The following is a 21,164-nucleotide window of genomic DNA, read 5'->3' as shown; positions in this document are numbered from 1 at the left end:
TCCTGTCTCTCTGTGTGTGAGAGTGAAGCCGCAGCGGGTCGGTGTGTTTGTGGATTATGAGGAGGGTCTGGTCTCCTTTTATGATGTGGAGTCCAGATCTCATCTCTACTCTTTCACTGATCAGTCTTTCACTGGGAAACTCTTTCCATATTTTAGCCCGTGCTTTAATGATGGAGGTAAAAACTCAACTCCACTGATCATCTCTGACATTTACGAGCGTCATACAGACCTACACTGTTAGACATTTCTTGTAATTTTACAGGAAATTCCTGGCTAATAGTTGCCGTAAATTTACTGTAAACAGTATACAGGACTGTTATTGTAATACTTAATACAACATCCCTACTGTAATTAATTACAATAACCATGTAAATTTACTGGTATTTGCCAGGAATTTCCTGTAATTTCACTGTAAATATTACAGCAAAATGTTATATTTACGGCAACTCAGTAGCCAGGAATTTCCTGTAATTTCACAGGACAAATCAATATACTGTAAAACATTACAAGTAAAAAGCTGTCATTTTCCGTATTGGCCAATTAAAAACACAAAAATGGTATATTTTCTTTTTTTTTTATTAACAAACTGCAAAAATACATATTACAAAAGTATCCACTTTATCACACATAAACAAAATTTTACTTTTAAAGGGATACTTCACTTTTTTTGGAAATAGGCTCATTTTACAACTCCACCAGAGTTAAACAGTTGAGTTTTACCGTTTTCGAATCCATTCAGCCGATCTCCGGGTCTTTAGAAGAATGTCAGAGTTTTTGGTCCCATTGACTTCCATAGTATATATTTTTTCCTACTATGGAAGTCAATGGGACCAAAAACTGTCTGGTTACTGACATTCTTCTAAAGACCCGGAGATCGGCTGAATGAATTCGAAAACGTTAAAACTCAACTGTTTAACTTTGGTGGAGTTGTAAAATGAGCCTATTTCCAAAAAAAGTGGAGTATCCCTTTAATGAAGAAGCTCACTTCCAGACGTCCAGGCAGCCTATCATCAGGGGGAACACGATGATATGGAACAAAGGTGTCCAGCCAGACTTGAACTGCATAGGGGAAGTCGTTCATGTTACTATCCCATCAACTCAAAGTCCAGTTTTCTTAGGAGGGTGCAAACAGGTGCGTTGAGCCTGTGTCTCCTCTCGGCTTTACTGCCCGTCTGGGAGTGGATTCCACAAAAAGCTCTGAAAACCGAGAGAGAGGAAAAAAGTTAAAGTTTTCATATCTGTTAAATAATGACAAATACTGTATAAAAAAACATAAGTAACCTACTTGCTCATAAAATAAAATGACTTTGATGTATTTATTTAACATTAACAACTTTAACCATACAATTTAATTTAATGAATTAATGAAAGTTGTAATGTTAAACTGTTGTCCGTCAGTCTCTTCTGTTTATACAAATTATGTCCTGCAGGGGAAAACCAACTCTACTATAGAACAGACACTTAACAGCAATAGCTGGGTCTCCATCCAACTTTTTAATGCACATTTTAACCATTTGAAAAAGAAATCCTGACTGGAAACGGTTAAAATTCACATAAAATATTCTAATGTGAACAAAAACTTCTATGTGGATTGACAAATTTGCATTTTTTGCAATTATATCAGGTGTTTCAAGTTGCCCTGTCAACCTTACGTTTTGATCCCACAGCTGTTCACGACTCCTAGGTGCGTGACCATTTATAATTCGCATAACAGAGTTGATTGAAATGCTCTCCAATTAGAGTTTTTTTTTTTGCAAAATTTTTATGAATGCGTTTAAAAGTTATGTTTTGATTGGATGGAAACCTATCTATTGACATCATTGCATAGAATTAGGCATGTGCCGGTATTCGGTAATGCGATAAATCGCGGTAATGAATATGCACGATATTGTTATCGTGGGCACTTCAAAATACCGTGAAAAATAATAGATCAGAATTTATATTTATAGAACGCGTATTAGCTTATTTTCCATCAACCGCTTAAACAAACACTGCGTATATGCTGCGCGAAACACGTGCGCACTCTGATGTAAACAATCCCCACATGTAGAAGCGCTGTGTGCATGCGGCTCAGTGCGCACTCTAATGTAAACAATCCTCACATGGAGAAGAAGCATGGCGGAAGGAGGCACGCTGCCGACGATCTATCCCCCTTCTAAAAGCAGAGCTGTCAACTCTACGCATTCAGCGTGAGACTCACGCAATTTACACTTTTCAAACGCTCTCGCGCCACATGCAGTTTCTCACGCAGAGAAAAATCGCGTAGCAAAGAGGACACGGAGACCGACAGACTAGACAGAGCAGGTTATTATGGTATGAAAACAATTCTCAGCTCTCATGTTCTGTCCATTTTATTACGGAATTCAGACAACAAATACTGTTTTGGTGCTTGTAAATGTGACTTGACAGATCACTGTAGGCCTCAGTTCAAGTAAACCGATCATCTGTTACTTTTTATTTAAAGATGCAGTAGGCTACAACTTACCGAAAGGTATATATGCCTCATACATAATATCGATCATTCAGTGTTTTTCAACCACGGAAAGAGGTCAATAAAACTGCAGGTGAACAATTATGTCACAGAAGGTTACATTTACCTCAGGAAAGCCATTTAATGACCAACACGTTAGTTGACTAGAAAAAAAAATAGCTATAGAGAGGAGTATTTTGCTAAATATGTGCACATTACATTTGTATTATATTTTTACTTGTGTCATAATTGTTATTATAATGAAAACCAAATTATATTTAATTAGTTAATTTTTAACCTTTAATAATACCAGCTGACAGGGCTCTCTGTATGTTTACAGCATTATGTGAGATATATTTTTTCTTGAGAAAAATTAACGTCTATCTACTGTAGCCTACCTAATATTTATCCAAAAAGTCAATACTGAATCAAGATTGAAATCAAATCCCAAGAATTGAAAGCGTGAAAATTGTGTAAAATTCTATTTAGTTACCAAATGTTTTGACAATCACTATTGTAATCCATCCATTTCTCTTGAGCAATTAAAATATCGTGATAATACCGTATACCGTGGTAAAAGCTCAATCAATTAATCGCAGCATGAAAAGTTGATACCGGCACATGCCTACATAGAATATATCATAGAACCTAACAATACTGGTAATAAGGTAATAATTCATGGGACGTTACATATGAGAATGATGGATTCACTTTACAGTAAGGGGACATGAATTATCATGAATTCATGTATAAATTCATGCATGAATTATGCATTCATATCTCATATCATCAGGAACTAACACGAGTTCAACGTTTTTCATTCATGACTTCATGAGTGAACAACACCTTAATTAAAACATTAACTAAGATGGGTAAATCATCATGAATTATGAGTTATTACGCATGATCATGATGTTTTCTTTGTTCACAGTTATGCCACTGTTTATCAGTGTTTCTAAGGACCAGTCACCACTTTAGTTGAGGGGCCACACACATGAAGTCATTGATAGATAATGCTTAGTTAATGATGACTACTGTATTTGAATGTCAACAGTTCATGTCTTCTTCAAAGCCTGCAGGTAGTTGGACAGACCCCAAAATAGACCAATCACAGCTCAGAGCACACAAATTCTGTTGACATTCAAATACAGTAGTCATCATTAACTAAGCATCATCTATCAATGACTTCATGTGTGTGGCCCCTCAACTAAAGTGGTGACTGGTCCTTAGAAACTCTGATGAACAATGTGCTAATGGTCACATAACTGTGAACAAAGAAAAGCATCACGATCATGCGTAATAAATCATAATTCATGATGATGTACTTATCTTAGTTAATTTTCAGTTAACTTAGTGTTGTTCACTCATGAAGTCATGCATGAAAAACGTTGAACTTCTGCTATTTCCTGATGATTCATGAGATATTAATGCATGAATTTATACATGAATTCATGATAATTAATGTATCCATACTGTAAAGTATTACCTCATTTTCTTTATTAGTGTGTAAACAGTTTAAACATACCTTTATATAAAGTCCCTGAGGCGTCTTTAGGATACTGCATGTTGAACACAGTAAGCAGCGAAGGTTTCAGCCACTCCATTCAAAAGACTGTTTTGGGCCCCATCACAACTGTTCCTTCTATGAACACTTGTTGCGATTATTGTCTCTCCTGAAATGCATTAACACAATATGATAATAAAAGGTGAGTAAATCATGGGGTAATTTTCATTTAAAAGTGAAATACTCTATAAAATAAGGGAAGAATATACCTTGCACAATTAAGCAAGGTGTGCTGGATAGGTCTCTCTCTCTCTGGATATCAGCAGCTGTGGCAGAGGGCTAGGCTAGGGAATAAAAAACAAACATTACCAAATGTATTACCAATTACACAAATACCAAATTAAAAATCGATTATTATTTTAGTCCATATAGTCTGCCAGGCAGCCACATGTAATTTGAGACAAACAAAATGGTTAACTTAATTTTAATACTACTGATAATTTGCTGCCTTTTCTGAAGACAAAGAGAGCATTGAAAGCTTTTCAACAGAACCCAGGCTCCGGAAAAAAAAATATTTTATGACGATGCTGGTTGGATTTAGTTGCGCACGCGCAGTTTATTTTAGATACAGACAGTTACAGAGATGGTCCTCAATGCAGAACATGAAATCCACGGGGAGGAGTCGGATCCAGATCCAACTCCTCCCACCTTACATACCTAAACCTACCAATCTCCACCCCCTGATCCCTAAACCCACCCCTAAACCTACCAATCTCCACCCCTTATACAAGATCCAACTCCTCCCCCCGGATCTTGTGTACTGCATTGAGGTGCTACTGGAGTTACATGACTGCTCTTCCAACCTGGTTTGCCAAGCACAAAGTAATGTTATAACATATGAGCATACCAGATGCTATATTCAGCTTATCTCACAGTTATAGCTGACTCGCATAATTAAAGATACCAGCATTGTCGTTTAATTAAAGCCCATATTTCAAGTAAAATTTGCTTGTGTTTATTCAGTGACCGTAAAATCTACAAACTTCGTTTATGCTAGTGTGCAAACCACGGCTTCAAGACCCCCGATTACAAGACAGCAAAGCAGAAGTCCTAATAATGTTACGACAGCCTGTCCAGTAGCATGTGTAATCAATGCAATAATAACCTGAGCTAACTGATCGGGCTAACGTTAATGCTTATTTTTAACAGTCTGGGCTAACATTATTTGAGCTATCGTCATTGTGGTGGTTTTCCATTAACGTTAGGCTACGTTACAAGCTCAGCTCTACTCGATTCTACTCACCATGTTTGTTTTTCCATTGAAAATAGTGCCGTGTATCTGCATGTGGTAACGTTACCATTTTCTTTATGGATTGAGTAACTTAAAGAAGACGCCGCTTCACCGCGGTCAGTTCAGGTTTATAACGTCGTTACCCGGGAGTGAGCGGGGCGAGTTGAGCTAACGTTATATCTAACATTACTCTAGCTAATGTTACTGAAATATACCAAGCGAAAAATTGTGAATATCTCGTACCTTGTAGCTGCATGTGGTAACTTTTTTCCGTATGGGTTGAGTAAGAAGACGCCACTTCACCGCGGTCAGTTCATGGTGTTGTTTTACCGGGAGTGAGCGAGTCGAGTCGGGGCGAACGTCACAGAAGCTAATGTCACTGAAATATACCAAACGAAACAATCACCACTCATATGACCGGTATTAATATATCCATAGACTTATAAAAATAGATTTCATGTTAACGTTTCATACCTGAGATGTGTTCCTTCCAAAAGCTGCTTCTTCCAAAAGTGTTTGATTCTGGTGCCGTTGGCCGCCGCGGTACCGCGCAATTTCAAAATTCAAATCGCAGCAATCCCACAATGCTATGCGGTGGCTGTAAAATAATGCTTCTACAGTGTAGTTACAACAAAATTACAGGACTGTCCATAAATTTCCCGTCATGCATTTGTATTTACAATAAAAACATGAATACAATATGTTGTTGTAAATTTTATTGTAAAAATTACATCAATTGCTAACAGTGTAATATGAAATAATTTTGGACTAAAATAATGCTTAATGTAATTAATGTTTAAAAAGATGTGTTCTTACTCAAAGGATGAGAATCATTTGTTGTTGCTGCTTCACATTGAAGTTATTACAGCATCTGAATACATTTTTTGTACTTTTAATTGTTTATTTGTTGTTTCTGTTTTATTGCGTCCAATATTAACTCTGATTACATCACCTGAAACAGATATCTTTGAGAATGATTCTTACATTTTAGGTTCACAAACATAAATCAGAGTAATCATTTTAATTTGTACATTAAAATTAGACAGTGGCCTCATAAACATGTTAATATGAAATTTTAAAAACAGATATTGTATATACATAATTCAGTATTTATAGATATTTTGTTTTTACAGTATATTGTATCACGGTAAACAGTAAAAGAAGCAGAGCTGTGTTAGCTTGAGATGTTTTTTTTTTGTGAGAAATTATTTGTGAATTATTAGTGGACCCGTTGTAGGAATGAATGAAAAACAAATATAGAAATAAAATTGAAAAAATTAAAAAGGTAATAAAGAATAAAGTTAAGAGAAGAATTAAAATTTCATTGTAGCCTTTATTTCCAAAAAGTCATAACACTCCATAGTACCATATTTGAAAATTATTTATAAAGATAAGAACAGAATAGCTTAAAGGTGAACTAAGTAACTTTTTTACCTTAAAGGGACACTTCACCCATTTGCATTAAGCTTTGCATTGTTAGAAACCCAGTCATACTATTGAATGGTCGTGCAACACTCTCTCATTTTCCCCTGAGACGGGAGAAATCTGTTATTTACCTCTTACACTTCCTCCTACAATGACGCAAAAATCGTCATTTTGCGTCATTGTAGGAGGAAGTGTTAGAGGGGGGGATTTCTGTTAAGACTACAGTTTCTCATCTTTCCCAGGGTGGGGCGCGCTCACGCTACAGACCTATTACAGATCAGTGGGTGGGACTTTACTCTCTGAAACTGAAAGCAATATCCTCCATCTTGTTTGAAGCTAAGCTAACAGGCGCTGTAGAGACAGATGTAAAGTTATGACAATAGCGGAGGAGAGTGCTCAATATGATATAGAAGAAGAGGATTTCGGAAGTCTGATGCTTGAATCAGGTGTTTGTGGCTACCTTTACAAGCCGCATTATAGCGAAGAGCAGCCGAGGCAGAAGACCTGCCTGCCGCGGACGAGGAGCCCGGACTGGCTCGGGTTAGGGCGGACTGGTGGCGCCGGTGATCTCACAATGCAGCTACGAACCGCTACGAACACAGAGATAGAGTCCGTCTGCGGCAAAGAATTTCAACAATGACAATTTCTCCTGGACGAAATCTCTGAATCAGACGAGGACACGGACGTTTGTGTTGAGAACTATCCTAGTTTCGCACCGCATATGTTCTGACTGAACATCCAGGTACCATTCAATAATTCACCTTTTCGAAAGAAATACAAACGAGGAGTAATGCACTATATCAGTTCGCCAACTAACTAGACATTTTGTGTGAATGTGAAATGAATTTCAAGCTCTGGTGGTAGCTAGCCTTGTAGACGGAAGAGTGATTTCTCTTATAGGCAGATATGCGCTTTCTGGATTAGTGGGAGTGGCTTGCGGAGCTGTGCAATGTGGTGCATTGTGGGAGTTGTTGTCTTTCATACAAATGCGTTCTGAAGTTATTTTTTGTCTTTTCTCGGTCACGAAGGCACCAAATTCAAAAATTATTTTACATTTCGACTACATATATGACCCACTTTAAATAAAAAACAATGTTCAAATGGGTGAAATGACCCTTTAACTGAACAGCTTCGGAGTCATTGGAATGGTTATATTACTTATTTCGGGTTGAATGGTGGTTGTTTCGCACCCCCCTGGTGCCCGTGAGCGGAAAATTCGCACTTGCAACTTTGAGACGGCGGGCCGCCGGCAGCCGCGGCAGGAAGTCTCGCGTGATATCAGGTCTCGCGATGTAAACAATTGCTTTACGGCCAAAAGAAATCTGCTCAAATACTGTCATTATTGCGCTCCCTCACGCTGTCCGAACCCAAAGGAAGAAGACGTTTTAAAGAATGTCCCATCTGCTTTGATGTCGTTGATCTACTAGCCTCTGGTGTCTGAGAATCACCAAAGAGTTTTTACAACAGTGTTGTCAAATATCTATTCCGAAGCTGTGGGGGGAGCTCTAGAGAGAAACCTGCGAGCAAAAAGCAAGAATACAGCGAAGAAATCCCGAAGCTACTGAGTGCTGCTTTAATGAAGTGAGATAAGTTCTAAAGTCAAATGTAGTTTATTTCATTATTCTTGCGCGGTGAAAACGACAATTCCCACAATACCGCGCGGCGGAACGGCAGGCGTGAGCACTTCCGGGTCATCTCAGATCGAGTCTGTTGTTGACTTCAGCTCGGTGTTTTCTCGTTATTCTATTTTCTATGTAATTGTCGTAATGATGTAGATAAGAGGAATATTTGAGACCCTCCATGACCCGCGCTACCGGCCTCCGTCCCCGCGGGATTCTGCGTGAAGACTGTGAGGAGTGAACGACTGTAAGTTAGGGATGGGGAAATGAAGCCCCATGAATCACTGAGGCTTTCCCCTGACTGTTCCGGGAAAAGATTCAAAGCTTCGAGAGTGTCGAGAACAGCGCCATCTGGTGGTTATTTAAAATAAAGCAGCCAGAAGCCTGTGTTAGAAGCTCTGGCAGATGAAGCAACCACAACACACTCCATAGATTCAATGTTATGTGTACAAATAAAAGCCTTACATGTTTGTGTTTGATTTGTTCATTAAATAAATTAATTTTCCCATTAAAGTGTGACAATAAAATATAATAGCTTATATGATTCAATCAGATTTAATCTTTAATTTAATTAAGATATCTTTCTCTCTCTCTTTCCACACACACACACACACACACACACACACACAATGAATAAGGACATTGTCTGATAGGATCATCTGTTGTTAAATGTCAATATCAATAATTGTAAATATCAACCAGACTGAGGCAACAATGACTCGTTAAAGGAGAACTTGGTAGCTTTTTTAACTTAATAAAACTGTCTAGAAATCATTTGGATGGTTAAACAACCTGTTCTGGTGATATTGGTGACTTTCCCCGCTCCCCCCAGCGTTCCCAGGCGGAAAACCAACCTTGCAACTTTGCAACAAGATAGAAATTGGAAGTCTCGTGAGAAGCGAAAGCGAGAACGAGAACGAGCGCGAAACACAAATTGCTTTACGGCAATTCGACATAAACACACACGCATGTATGATGTATTACCAGATTATTACCCACCTCGGTAGACATAACTCCACACGATACAGTTGGCTTGCTCCGATCAAAACAAACGCACATGAGCAGCGGTAGAGAGGGGGAGGAGGCCGCCGCAAGTGAGTTTTTTACGACTGTGTTGTGAAATATACGCCCCACCACAGCTGTAGGGGGAGCTCGTGGGGAAAACATGCGACAACAAAAGGGAAAATCAGTGAAGAAGTGACTAGAGTTCGCTAGAGTTGCCGAGCTCTCCTTTAAATACGATCTGAAGTTCGAGCCTTCTGACACCCAAAGCGAAACGCGCACGTGACTGGACAGAAAGTGAGGCTTCGTTTGTCATCGATCACGTGACTCTAGTAAACCAATACACGCCTCGATACGGGGCTTCACACAGACGGATCAAAGAATGTAGATAATGGGAGGACAGGGGCTGCCTTCTATGTTACAGAGTTTGAGGTGAAAAAGGCTGGAAGAATAACAAATGGTACATCAATATATACGGGTGAGATGATAGCGATTTTAATGGCACTTGAGTGGGTCTATGAAGTTAGACCTGATAAAGTAATAATATGCACTGATTCAATGGCTGTTCTTAAGAGTCTACAGTCCTCTGAAACAAATAGAACTGACATTTTAATAGAAATCATGATCAGGTTGTACAGTTTAAAACAAATGAGAATTATAATTCGATTTATGTGGGTACCAGCACACATGGGAATTCAAGGGAATGAGGAAGCAGACAAAGTAGCAAAAGAATCATTAAAAATGGAAGAACCAAATATAAACATATCATTTAGTAGAGCAGAAGGTAAACAGTTAATTTTAGAAGCGTGCAATAGGAAATGGCAGACAGATTGGGATACATGTCATAAGGGGCGGTATTTTTATAGGATTCAAAAAACGGTAAAGAAAAGCAAAATAAGTCTCAATATAAGTAGAAGAGAACAAATTATTTTTACACATTTACGAACAGGACATTCTAATTTAAATTACACTTTATACATTATAGGAAAGCACAACACAGGTTTATATGAGGTTTGTTTGTTAGATGAGACGGTAGAACATGTTTTTAAGGAATGTAAAGCATATGAAGAAGACAGGAGGATTCTTAAGGCCTCATTATACTTCTGCGTCGGACCTACGCCGGAGCCTATACGCCGTAGGCAACGTGTTGGTTTTAATTTATACTTCTGTGTCGTTGTCCGCGTTGACGCGCACCTAGGGAGCATGTGAAACCCCGAGGGAGGGGTTCTGGCAGACCAATCACCGCGCTTGTGTCCGCGTAGAATTGACGCGTTGTTACATTTTTGGAGAGGTGCACGTCAGGGTACGCCGTAGGGTACGCGCGCTACACAAAGCCTACGACGTAGCTACGGCGGCAGTTCGACGCAGAAGTATAAAACAGGCTTTAAGGAAGATCTTCAAGCAGTAGGGTGCCGGGAATTCAATATAACTAATATATTAAATGATAGTCCAAATTCAAGGAAACAGATAAATGTAGTTATAAAATTCATCAAGAATTGTGGGTTATATTATAGGATTTAGAAATTAGATCATTCTCTTCACACTCCATCACAGTAGGTGGCGGTATGCGCCTTTGAAGTTGGTTCGCAACCCGCCATAAAACCAAAAGAAGAAGAAGAAGAAGATACGGGGCTTCACTACAAATTGTGTCGCTTATGTGATACGAGCATCGAAGCTTCAGTGTCATATGTAACATCACTACTGTAAGTGTGATCATAAATCTGATCATCATAAACACTTTCATCTGCATGACTCATATCAACTCAGCATTGGACCTGTGCGTGTGTTAGTGCGTGTACTTTATACTGATATCACACATGTAAAAATGAGATTTATCATGATATATTATATGAAATAATATGGCTACATTTTTCATTATCAGTTTCAGTACAGTTTATATTTTCAAAGTACAATCGCTGTACTATTGCCATAGTGTTACTGTCTGAAACATAGCATTGTTACTTTGTGTAATATGACATTGATCTCGATATTGACTTAGACACTATAATCTGATGTGTGTAGGGGCGGATCTACTGGGGTGGCACGGGGTGGCAGCTGCCACCCCTAGTAAAGGTCTTGCCACCCCAGCTGCCACCCCATTGATGTCAGCCCAGGCCGGCTGAAAATAAGACGACATTTACGGTAAAAACCTTCGTTTCCTGGGCGCCCCTAAACGCGTCATGACTTGAGTAGAAAATACTTAGCTACGTCCCTTATTCAAACGTGCAGAGCGGCATTCTGGCTCACACACAGCGAGTCTGCTGCGGTGCGGTGGCCCTGCAACCCAACTGGAGAGATTGAGCTGCCCCAGAGCATCTGAAGGTGAAGTGAGTTTCCCCAGGTGTAGTGTAAACACACGTTTAACTTAAAGTTACATTTGTAATGAATGCATTGTATGCTAAAGACGATTCAGCATCAGCAAAAACAGCGAGTCTATTACGTTAGCCAAAATCAGCGGTCAAATCGCTCCCTCGTGATTTGTAAGAGCACTCTTCCCTTTGATTAGCCTAATTTTGATTTTAGTAAAGACAAGAACAGCTTAATAAAAAATATAAAATATTGTTTGTATCCATAACGTTTACTGATGGTCGCCGTTCCGCCGACGTTATGTTACAACACACAATAGCCTACTGTGCCAGAGATCGATCATTTGATTAGCTATAAGCTATTAAATCCAATTCAATTCAGATATCACAGCAATGAAACCAGGTTACAACTGGTGAAATAACAAATACAATAAACATAGGCCTAAAGTGTGTGCATGTGATAAATCTTTCTGATTTTATATTTGTTATTGAGGACATAACTAAACATTTAAACGGTTACACTTTCTTTGATATTAAACTAATTTTATTTTAGATTTAGATTTTGGCTTCCAATGATTATAAAAAATAATATATTTGAGGTAGCCTATACCATTAAAAACAAAAGCCGCATTCTCTCCAGCGCAACTTCCTTCCCTTCACAGAGCGGCGCGCTGTCATTTCTCCCTAAAACCCAAACATAACGTCAGAATCTGCACGATCGGTGATTGTTGTAAAATGTAGTCTATGCTGTTGCTAAACTGATAATAAAAGGCTATTAAAAGTACCAAAATTGATGCAATAGACGCTGTTCCAAATGCGGCGCGCGCTCCGAAACACACCGCAACGAGACAAGCAACGTATATTTTGGGCTTTGTGTGCACATCTAAACGATCAAATATGTCAAAATGGCTGTCTTGGAGATTCACTAAAACAGTTTATTCACTTAAATACAGTTTATGTCTTAAATGGGCGTTAATAGTTGGGAGAAAATATGATGCGTAATAATGATTAGATCTGCATTTGGTCTTAAAGAGGCAGCAGTCTAATAAACCTGCTGACGATTGCTCCATTATTGTGAACCAAACAACAAAAGGCAAAGAGAAAATCAGTCGCAGCTCTTGAATAAATAATTTTGGCTTTTATAAGCTTTAATCTATCTATGATAAACTATGCAGTGTTATTTTACATCTGACTTTATAGGTGTCTGTTTAGCCCATATTACTCCTGAACAGTAATGTCAGTAGATAGACCAAGCACTGGGTATATAATTTGTATATTTGTTTTTGGGCTGACCAAATCACATCATGAATGTGAAGTATAGAAATTAGTACAAAACTAATTATGAAAGTTTCCTTTATTTTTCAGTGCATTTGTATTACAATATATGGCTATTACTATCATGGGATTAATATTATAACTATTAGTAGTAGTGTAGCTAATGTAGACACTAGACAGACACTGTTACTAAAAAAGGTTTGAATTTTTCTTTGTTTAATTTGCACACTGAATATGGGTCAGAGCTTTTAATTTTGAACTCTCAAAGTGCACCAGATTGATGAATTCAACATTAAAAAGCACAAAATTTTCTTACGGGGGAGAATGCACCCGAACCACCCTAGAGGGACAGAGGTCCACTCAGCAGTGGATTCATCACTGTGAAGTATAGTGAAGTATAGTTCAATTTTATTAATAAATTACAATTTTGTACTTAATTAATCTGTTAACTATCACTCGTTCCTCACTCATTACATGGGACAGTTATTGTTTTTAATGCCAAAATTGTTGCTGCATACCCCTCTGACACTGGGTAGTTGCACCCCTGGATATACCCATCCCTATTGGCAGCAACGAATTAAAAGTTATGGCCAATTTACCTGTGATTAAATTCAGTATATATACTTCTGCCATATGTTGCCACCCCTGAAAAATTCCTGCCCCCCTCTCGCCACCCCATAAATATTTTTCTAGATCCGCCCCTGATGCAAGCCAACCAAAGTAAATGGTTCATAAATTTGAAGCTGACCCCACACAATATCAAATCTGTCAATGACGATTCCCATTGTACCCTGAAGTGCCAGCTAGACACAGGCTCCACAGTCAATGTAATCGGTTTTCGTGACCTCCAACGCTTACTGCAAGATGGCAATCCAGCTTTAATGCCCAGCAAAGCCACACTCAAGCTGTATGATGGCACCCTAATCAAGCCTAAGGGTGAATGTGACCTTAAAACAGACCATGAAGGGCACAAATACATCCTCAGATTTCAAGTAATGGAGACATCACATATACCACTGCTTTCAGCTGAAACCTGCCAGAAACTCAATCTACTTCAAATAAACACCAACCATGTAATACACAATATTGACACGAAAGAGTTGCCAGGTGCACCCAACACAACGGATGAAATCATCTCCAGGTATGATGATGTGTTTGATGGATTAGGATGCCTCCCAGGGGAGCTACACCTTGAGATTAACCCCACAGTCCAGCCTGTACAGCAGTTACCAAGACGGATTCCTATTCCCATCAAAGCAAAAATTATCAAAGCCATTCACGAAATGGAACAAAAAGGGGTCATTGCTAAAGTTACGGAACCGACTCCGTGGATAAGCAACATGGTGGTTATTGAAAAGAATGACAAGCTGCGCATATGCATTGATCCTACCCCATTGAACAAAGCTTTGCTCAGATCACACTACCAGATTCCCACAATTGAAGAAATCCTTCCAGAAATAACCAATGCAAAAATATTCACAGTTCTTGATGCAAAGGATGGCTATTGGCAAGTAAAGCTAGATGAGGCCAGCAGCTACCTCACCAAATTTTGGACGCCTGAAGGAAGATACAGATGGCTTCGGATGCCATTTGGAATCAAACCGGCAGCTGAAGAGTACCAAAGGAGACAGCATGAAGCATTGCAGGGCCTCAGAGGAGTCAGTGTAATTGCAGATGACATTCTCGTCTATGGGTGTGGCAACACTACAAAAGACGCATTGTCAGATCATGACAAGAACATCTCAGCCCTGCTACAGAGAGCTAGGGAAGTCAATTTGAAGCTGAACAGAAAGAAACTCCGGCTGAAGCTCCCTAGTGTGACGTACATGGGTCACCTCCTCACGAATGAAGGCTTACGCCCGGACCCGCAGAAAATTACCGCAATCCAGAACATGCAAACACCGACCGACGTCAAATCCCTCCAAAGGCTTTTGGGGTTTGTAAACTACTTGTCAAAGTTCCTGCCCCGTCTGTCTGACATATGTGAACCTCTCAGACGCCTGACAGACAAGGATGTTGACTGGACGTGGCTACAAGCACATGAGGCGGCTCTGGAAAAGATCAAAGATTTAGTCACACACTACCCTGTACTTAAATACTATGACATCAAAGAGGAGGTCACACTGCAATGTGATGCCAGTGAGAAAGGCTTAGGGGCAGCCCTCCTACAGAATGGACAACCTGTAGCATTTGCGTCCAGGACGCTGACCCCAACAGAACAACAATACGCACAGATTGAGAAAGAGTGCCTTGCCATTGTCTTTGCATGTGATAAATTCGACCAGTATCTACATGGAAGAGAGCACATCACTGTACACAGTGATCACAGGCCACTTGAAGCAATCTTCAAAAAACCCTTGCTAGCAGCACCCAAGCGATTACAGAGGATGCTACTGAGGCTACAAAGATACCAGATACACTTGCAGTACAAACCAGGCAAGGATTTGCATGTTGCCGACTTTCTCTCGAGAGCGCCTCAGGCGAGCATGACACACTCACAAATGCAGACGCCAGCCTCAGTATATGCAATGGGCCTTACCTCACAAGACTTTGAACAAGTTAGCCATTCCAGCTGTATCAATATCTCCACGAAGACACTGGAAACCATCAAAACACACTCTGCCAAAGATGCACTGTTCCAAAAACTACATGCTTGCATTAAAACTGGGTGGCCCAACCGCAAATGTGCTGTCAACAGTTTATTGCGATCATTCTGGACTTTCAAGGAGGAACTAGCCAGTGACAGTGGCCTAATATTCAAAGGACAGAGGATCCTCATTCCTGACGCTTTACGCCCTGTTTTTTTAGAGAAAATCCACACTGGACACTCTGGAATTGAGGCTAGCCTGAGAAAGGCTCGTGAGGCAGTTTTCTGGCCTGGCATCACAGAAGACGTAAAAAACTTTGTCAGCAGTTGCGCCACATGCAACACTATCCATGTGAAACAGCAAAAAGAAACATTGATTCCACACAAACTACCTCACCTCCCATGGTCTAAGATAGGAATGGACCTATTTACTGCAAATGACTCCATGTTCCTAATTATGGTGGATTACTATTCTGACTACTGGGAGATAGACAGAATGCCAGATTACACCTCATCCACAGTCATCGAATGCTGCAAAAGACAGTTCAGCAGACATGGCATTCCCCTTGAAGTTTTCACAGACAATGGACCACCATTCAGTGGCATGGACTTTCAAGAATTCGCAAAGGAATGGGATTTTAACCATGTCACATCATCACCATATCACAGCCAAAGCAACGGTAAAGCAGAGTCAGCTGTAAAAATAGCAAAAACACTGATAAAAAAGTCCACCTTGGAAGGGGGAGACCTTTGGAAAGCAGTTCTGGCGTGGAGAAACACCCCAACAGAAGGCCTCAATAGCTCTCCAATTCAAAGGCTCATGTCAAGGAGAACACGCACCACCCTGCCTACTGGAGAGGCCCTTCTGCATCCTAAAGTAGTGCAAGAAGTTGTCACAAGAAAAATAGCCAAGCGAGCAGCAGTGAAGCAACGCTATGACGCTACAGCACGTGACATGCCAAGCATAATTCAAGGTCAGACAGTGCGGGTACTTCTTCACCCCAATAACCCAACCAGTACATGGGCGCTTGGCATCTGCATTGATCAACTCAGTGACCGTTCCTACATACTGCTAGTGAAAGGCAAAAAATACCGTCGCAACAGAAAAGACATTCGTCCTGTGCCTGAACAGCTCAAAGTCACCTTACCGGCAGACCAACCCACCGTAATTGATGATTACTGGGGGACAGGAGAGTCTTCAGAGAGCACCACACAGCAAATAACAAACAGAGAAGCTACCTCGCCACCCACAGTCCCAATTCTAAGACACACAAGAACCAGGTCCAACATCAAAATTCCTGCAAGATACTCTTCGGACTATGTTATGTAAAAAAAAAAAAAAAAGGAAAGAATATTATACATATGCAAAAAACAATGTCATGCTTAGTTAACTATTCATTAAGCTATTCACAGAATAACAGATAGTTTTGTTCAACCTGATAATCTGTATAATGGGTTCTCTAATTGAGTTGGGTTATGTTGTGTAATGTTCAATTTCAAAAACTTTCCTTTGTTATGTGAAGGGAGATGTTACGATATAGGTTAGCCAATAGGTGGCAACAGTGAGCTATCAGGAGAGGGGGGTCACAAGAGGAGAGGCATTGCATGAAAACAGTGAGATGCATGTGGAGTGCAATGAAAAGTGAGCGGAATAAAAGCAAGTGTTTGACCCATCACAAGTCTCATTTATGAACATGAAACACACAGCTAATGTGAGTGATTCCTCAGAGTGATCACGAGTGAATCTGACTGCAGTAGATGTGAAAGATATTAATAAAAGTGATGTTAATTCAGCCAGCGCACATACCTGTATTTACTTCCTGTTTTCGGTCGAAGTCCACAGTAGTCGATTGTCGAGTTCACACGCATAGGTTTAGTTACCTATGATCACGCGCGTGAACTCGGGAAATCGTGCGCTGGCTGAATTAACATCACTTTTATTCATATCTTTCACATCTACTGCAGTCAGATTCACTTGTGTTCACTCTGAAGGAATCACTCACATTTTCTGTGCACTTGTAATGACACATCAAGGATGTTAAGAGGCTAAAAGCAGGTTTAGAACTTGCCCCATTGAAGTCAACAGGGTGCACATTTTAAAAAGAGGATAACACGGTGTAGGCAACACCGATTTTTGTCGTTGTTCTCTGTATTGACAGCACTCCAAATTTACAAAAAAATGAGCTCAGTGTTAAAATTGACCGAAGTTCTCCTTTAAAGCCCTGTATAGTAAAAAGCATCAAGAAGACCTGTGAGCTGATGATAATAATGTGAACATTGAGTTTAGGTCACAAAATATTTAATTATTTGTATACATTTAATTTTTAATAATCTACAAAGTCTATTTCTCTTTATGTATATAAAACAATTCTGGGTGGCAGTTGAGAGAGTAGAGTTACCATGACAACTGCAGCATCCTCAGAAAACACAGAGGAGCGCTTGAGTAACTACTAAACTTAATTAAATTAAATGTATACAAATAATTTAATATTTTGTGACCTAAACTCAATGTTCACATTATTATCATCAGCGAAGATAATGTGAGGAGGGCCGGTCATTTTTAGCTCTAATTTCAGAAAACATATAAAACTGTAGAGAGAAAGATTAATATTCAATTAACTCAGAGATTGTTTGAGTAGAGCAGTTGTGTGCAAATCAATTTAGCAGAGAATTGTTTTAATTGTTTCACCAAAATCACAAAAGCAGGAAATCTAATGAATAGATATCATGTGTAAGATTAGGCAGATTTGATCTTCGTGAGAAGAGGGATGTGTGTGAAATATCAGGCCTGAAGCTCTAAAAGCTTAGCAGTGCTAAAAACACACACAACATTGATCAGATAAAAACATGATGTTGTTCACAATTCTTTAAATATGACCTTAAATCTTGTCTATAATTCCACACATAAACATGTCAAAGATCTGATGATGTTTTATTGTCATTAGTCTCTACAGAAGTGAAGAGGATACAGCAGTATGCAGGTACAGTGTGCTGTCTGCACTACACTAGATTACATTCAGATACTCACAGCTTCATCACTGACCCACAGTATGATTAATCACTGATTACATATTACACACATCATCACTAAATATCTGTGTTGTGAAATTGTGATTTATATTGTCTGTTTTCTCAGTGGATGTGACTCTGGATCCTGATACAGCTCATCCTAAACTCATCCTGTCTGATGATGGAAAACAAGTGAGACATGGAGACATTAGACAGAAACTCCCAGACAAACCAGAGAGATTTGATTACTGTGTAAATGTCCTGGGAAAGGAGGGATTCTCCTCACAGAGATTTTATTTTGAGGTGCAGGTGAAGGGAAAGACTGAATGGGATTTAGGAGTGGCCAGAGAATCCATTAACAGGAAGGGAGAATTCACACTGTGTCCCAGTGATGGATACTGGACTGTGGCTCTGAGGAATGAGAATCAATATGAAGCTTTTGCTGATCCTCGTGTCTCTCTGTGTGTGAGAGTGAAGCCGCAGCGGGTCGGTGTGTTTGTGGATTATGAGGAGGGTCTGGTCTCCTTTTATGATGTGGAGTCCAGCTCTCATCTCTTCTCTTTCACTGGTCAGTATTTCTTTGGGAAACTCTATCCATATTTTAGCCGGTGCTTTAATGATGGAGGTAAAAACTCAACTCCACTGATCATCACTCCTGTCAAACACAATAAATGAATTTACAGCCCTAATATGAAATACTTGATGAAAATAAAGATTAATGTAATTAATGTTTAAAAACATAAAACATTTATGTGTTCTTACTCAAAGGATGAGAATCATTTGTTGCTGCTTTTCATCAAAGTGATTCAGCATCTGAATAAAGACATTAATTCCTTTGTACTTTTTTGTTGTTTCTGTTTTATTGTGTCCAATATTATGATTACCTCTCCTGTAACAGATATTTTTGAGTGTGTTCACAACCATAAATCAGTGTCATCAGTTTGATTTGTACATAAAATTCACACACTTTAGGTGGCTTTATAAACATGTTAAGATGAAATTGAAAACATTTTATAAATAAGATTCAGTAGATATTCATAGATATTTCGTTTTTACAGTATATTTAATCACAGTTTACAGTAAAAGAGTAAAGAAAGCTGCGTTAGCTTGAGATACGAGACGTGAGAAGTTCACCTGTGCATATTTATAAATATGAATGGGCCTAATTTACGCAACTATTTGTGAATTGTTAGTGGAATGAATGAAAAAGATACAAAGAAAGTTGAAAAAATCTTACAAAGGTAATAAAGATAAGAGAAAAATCAAGTCCAAACTCCAAATAACATATTATTGAAGCTTGCCATAAAAATGATCTCACATATTTATTCTTCTTCTGTACAAAACTTTGGCGCGTAACTCGCATTTGTCATTGACCCATGAATAAGGTGGACATCAAATCGTGTGGATTATTGAGGAGAGGTGAGCTAAGACTTTTATAAGCGTTTGAGTGAACGATGTTCGTCCGGAAGGCGAAAAAGTGGCCAAAATACAATCCCATAGACTTTACATTGTGACTAATTTTGATGGGTCATATATCTGAGCGAGGATTTCGTAGAAACGTGTGGGTTACCACATTTGAAGAGGCTGACAGGCTCTGTAAGAAAATACTTTGTAATGGGGTGTAAGTTGAATCCCTGGGCCAGAGGTGCCCAAAATTCCCCAGAGACACACTATGGTGAAGGACGGCCCATGAAACAGGCGATCCAAATCCTACTATGGTAACTTGCATAGGAATTTTGTATTGAACATGACTTTGCATCACAGTGTCATAGAGACAAGGGGGCGGGCCCATTTTACTCAGGCAACCAATCAGTCTCTCATTAGGCTAAGATGATTAAGGATCATCATTAAGCTATCAAACCACACCCTAGCAACCGTTTAGAGCACCATAGCAACAAGTCCATAGACTTCCATTGAATGAAATATCTTCGGATAGAAGCGTCATAGTAACCCATAGAGGGTGGGCTTGTTTGACTCGGGGCAGCAAGCAGCCATTCACCAATCACCTTCAACACTTCCTAGCTACGCCGTAGCAACCATTGTTGAGCACCCTAACAACCCAAACCCAAAGAGTTATATCTTCAAATCTAAATGTCATAGAGGGATTGTGGTTGGTTTATTTTGTTCATACTGACAAGCAGCTTTTGGAGTATCATCATTGGCAGCTGCCAAGCCACTCCCTAACAACCATACAGAGTATCCTAGCAACCGTTTAGCAAAACCTATATCTCTGCATCAAAACATCATGTTGTTTGGCTCTTTTGACTCATGCTAGCAAACAGGACTTCCAACATGCTACACATGCTAGCAGTGAATAGCTATGCTCATAGCAATAAGCTAAGTACTAAAACATGTTAAAAATGCTAATAATTGTTTAAATTTTTTAATAAAAACAAGTCAAAATATGTTAGCATCATGCTAACAACATGTTAATTGTATTATCATCATGCTAGTAACATGCTAATTATTTTAGCATCTTGCTAAAAATATGCTAGCAAACACAATAATCGTGTTAAGATCACGTTAGTATATCATGCTAATCATGTTAACATCATGCTACCAACATGCTAATCGTGTTAGCATTATGTTAGCATCTTGTTAAAAGCATGCTAATTGTGCTTTTTTGACTCGATGCAGTGTAGTTGCATATGGTAAACACCACTCACATTTACTTCA

General features: G+C 39.2%; 1 protein-coding gene and 1 long non-coding RNA gene across 2 annotated transcripts in view; one reads left to right on the top strand and one right to left on the bottom strand.

The window, feature by feature from the left end:
- The window catches only part of LOC308697318 (E3 ubiquitin-protein ligase TRIM39-like), a gene marked incomplete at its 5' end in the record, with an annotated part of 28,994 nt that extends 9,668 nt beyond the window's left edge, over positions 1 to 19,326 (top strand). The window contains 2 exons of the mRNA XM_081376501.1: positions 18,425 to 18,460; positions 18,616 to 19,326. Coding sequence (XP_081232627.1) covers positions 18,425 to 18,460; positions 18,616 to 19,163 — 584 coding nt within the window. The 3' untranslated portion in view covers positions 19,164 to 19,326. The remainder of the gene's footprint in view (positions 1 to 18,424; positions 18,461 to 18,615) is intronic.
- LOC308696798 lies at positions 875 to 5,868 on the bottom strand. The gene is made up of 4 exons (XR_014030874.1): positions 5,509 to 5,868; positions 4,244 to 4,318; positions 3,996 to 4,143; positions 875 to 1,197 (listed from the first exon to the last, which is right to left on the bottom strand). It is a non-coding gene; the product is annotated as an uncharacterized lncRNA (long non-coding RNA).
- Positions 19,327 to 21,164: the final 1,838 nt, after the last annotated feature.

The sequence above is a fragment of the Scardinius erythrophthalmus genome (assembly GCF_964197995.2).
Source record: "Scardinius erythrophthalmus genome assembly, chromosome: 10".
In the NCBI taxonomy this organism is placed as follows: Eukaryota; Metazoa; Chordata; class Actinopteri; order Cypriniformes; family Leuciscidae; genus Scardinius; species Scardinius erythrophthalmus.
Note: the sequence above shows the minus strand (reverse complement) of the source record. Positions and strands in the feature narration are given on the sequence as shown.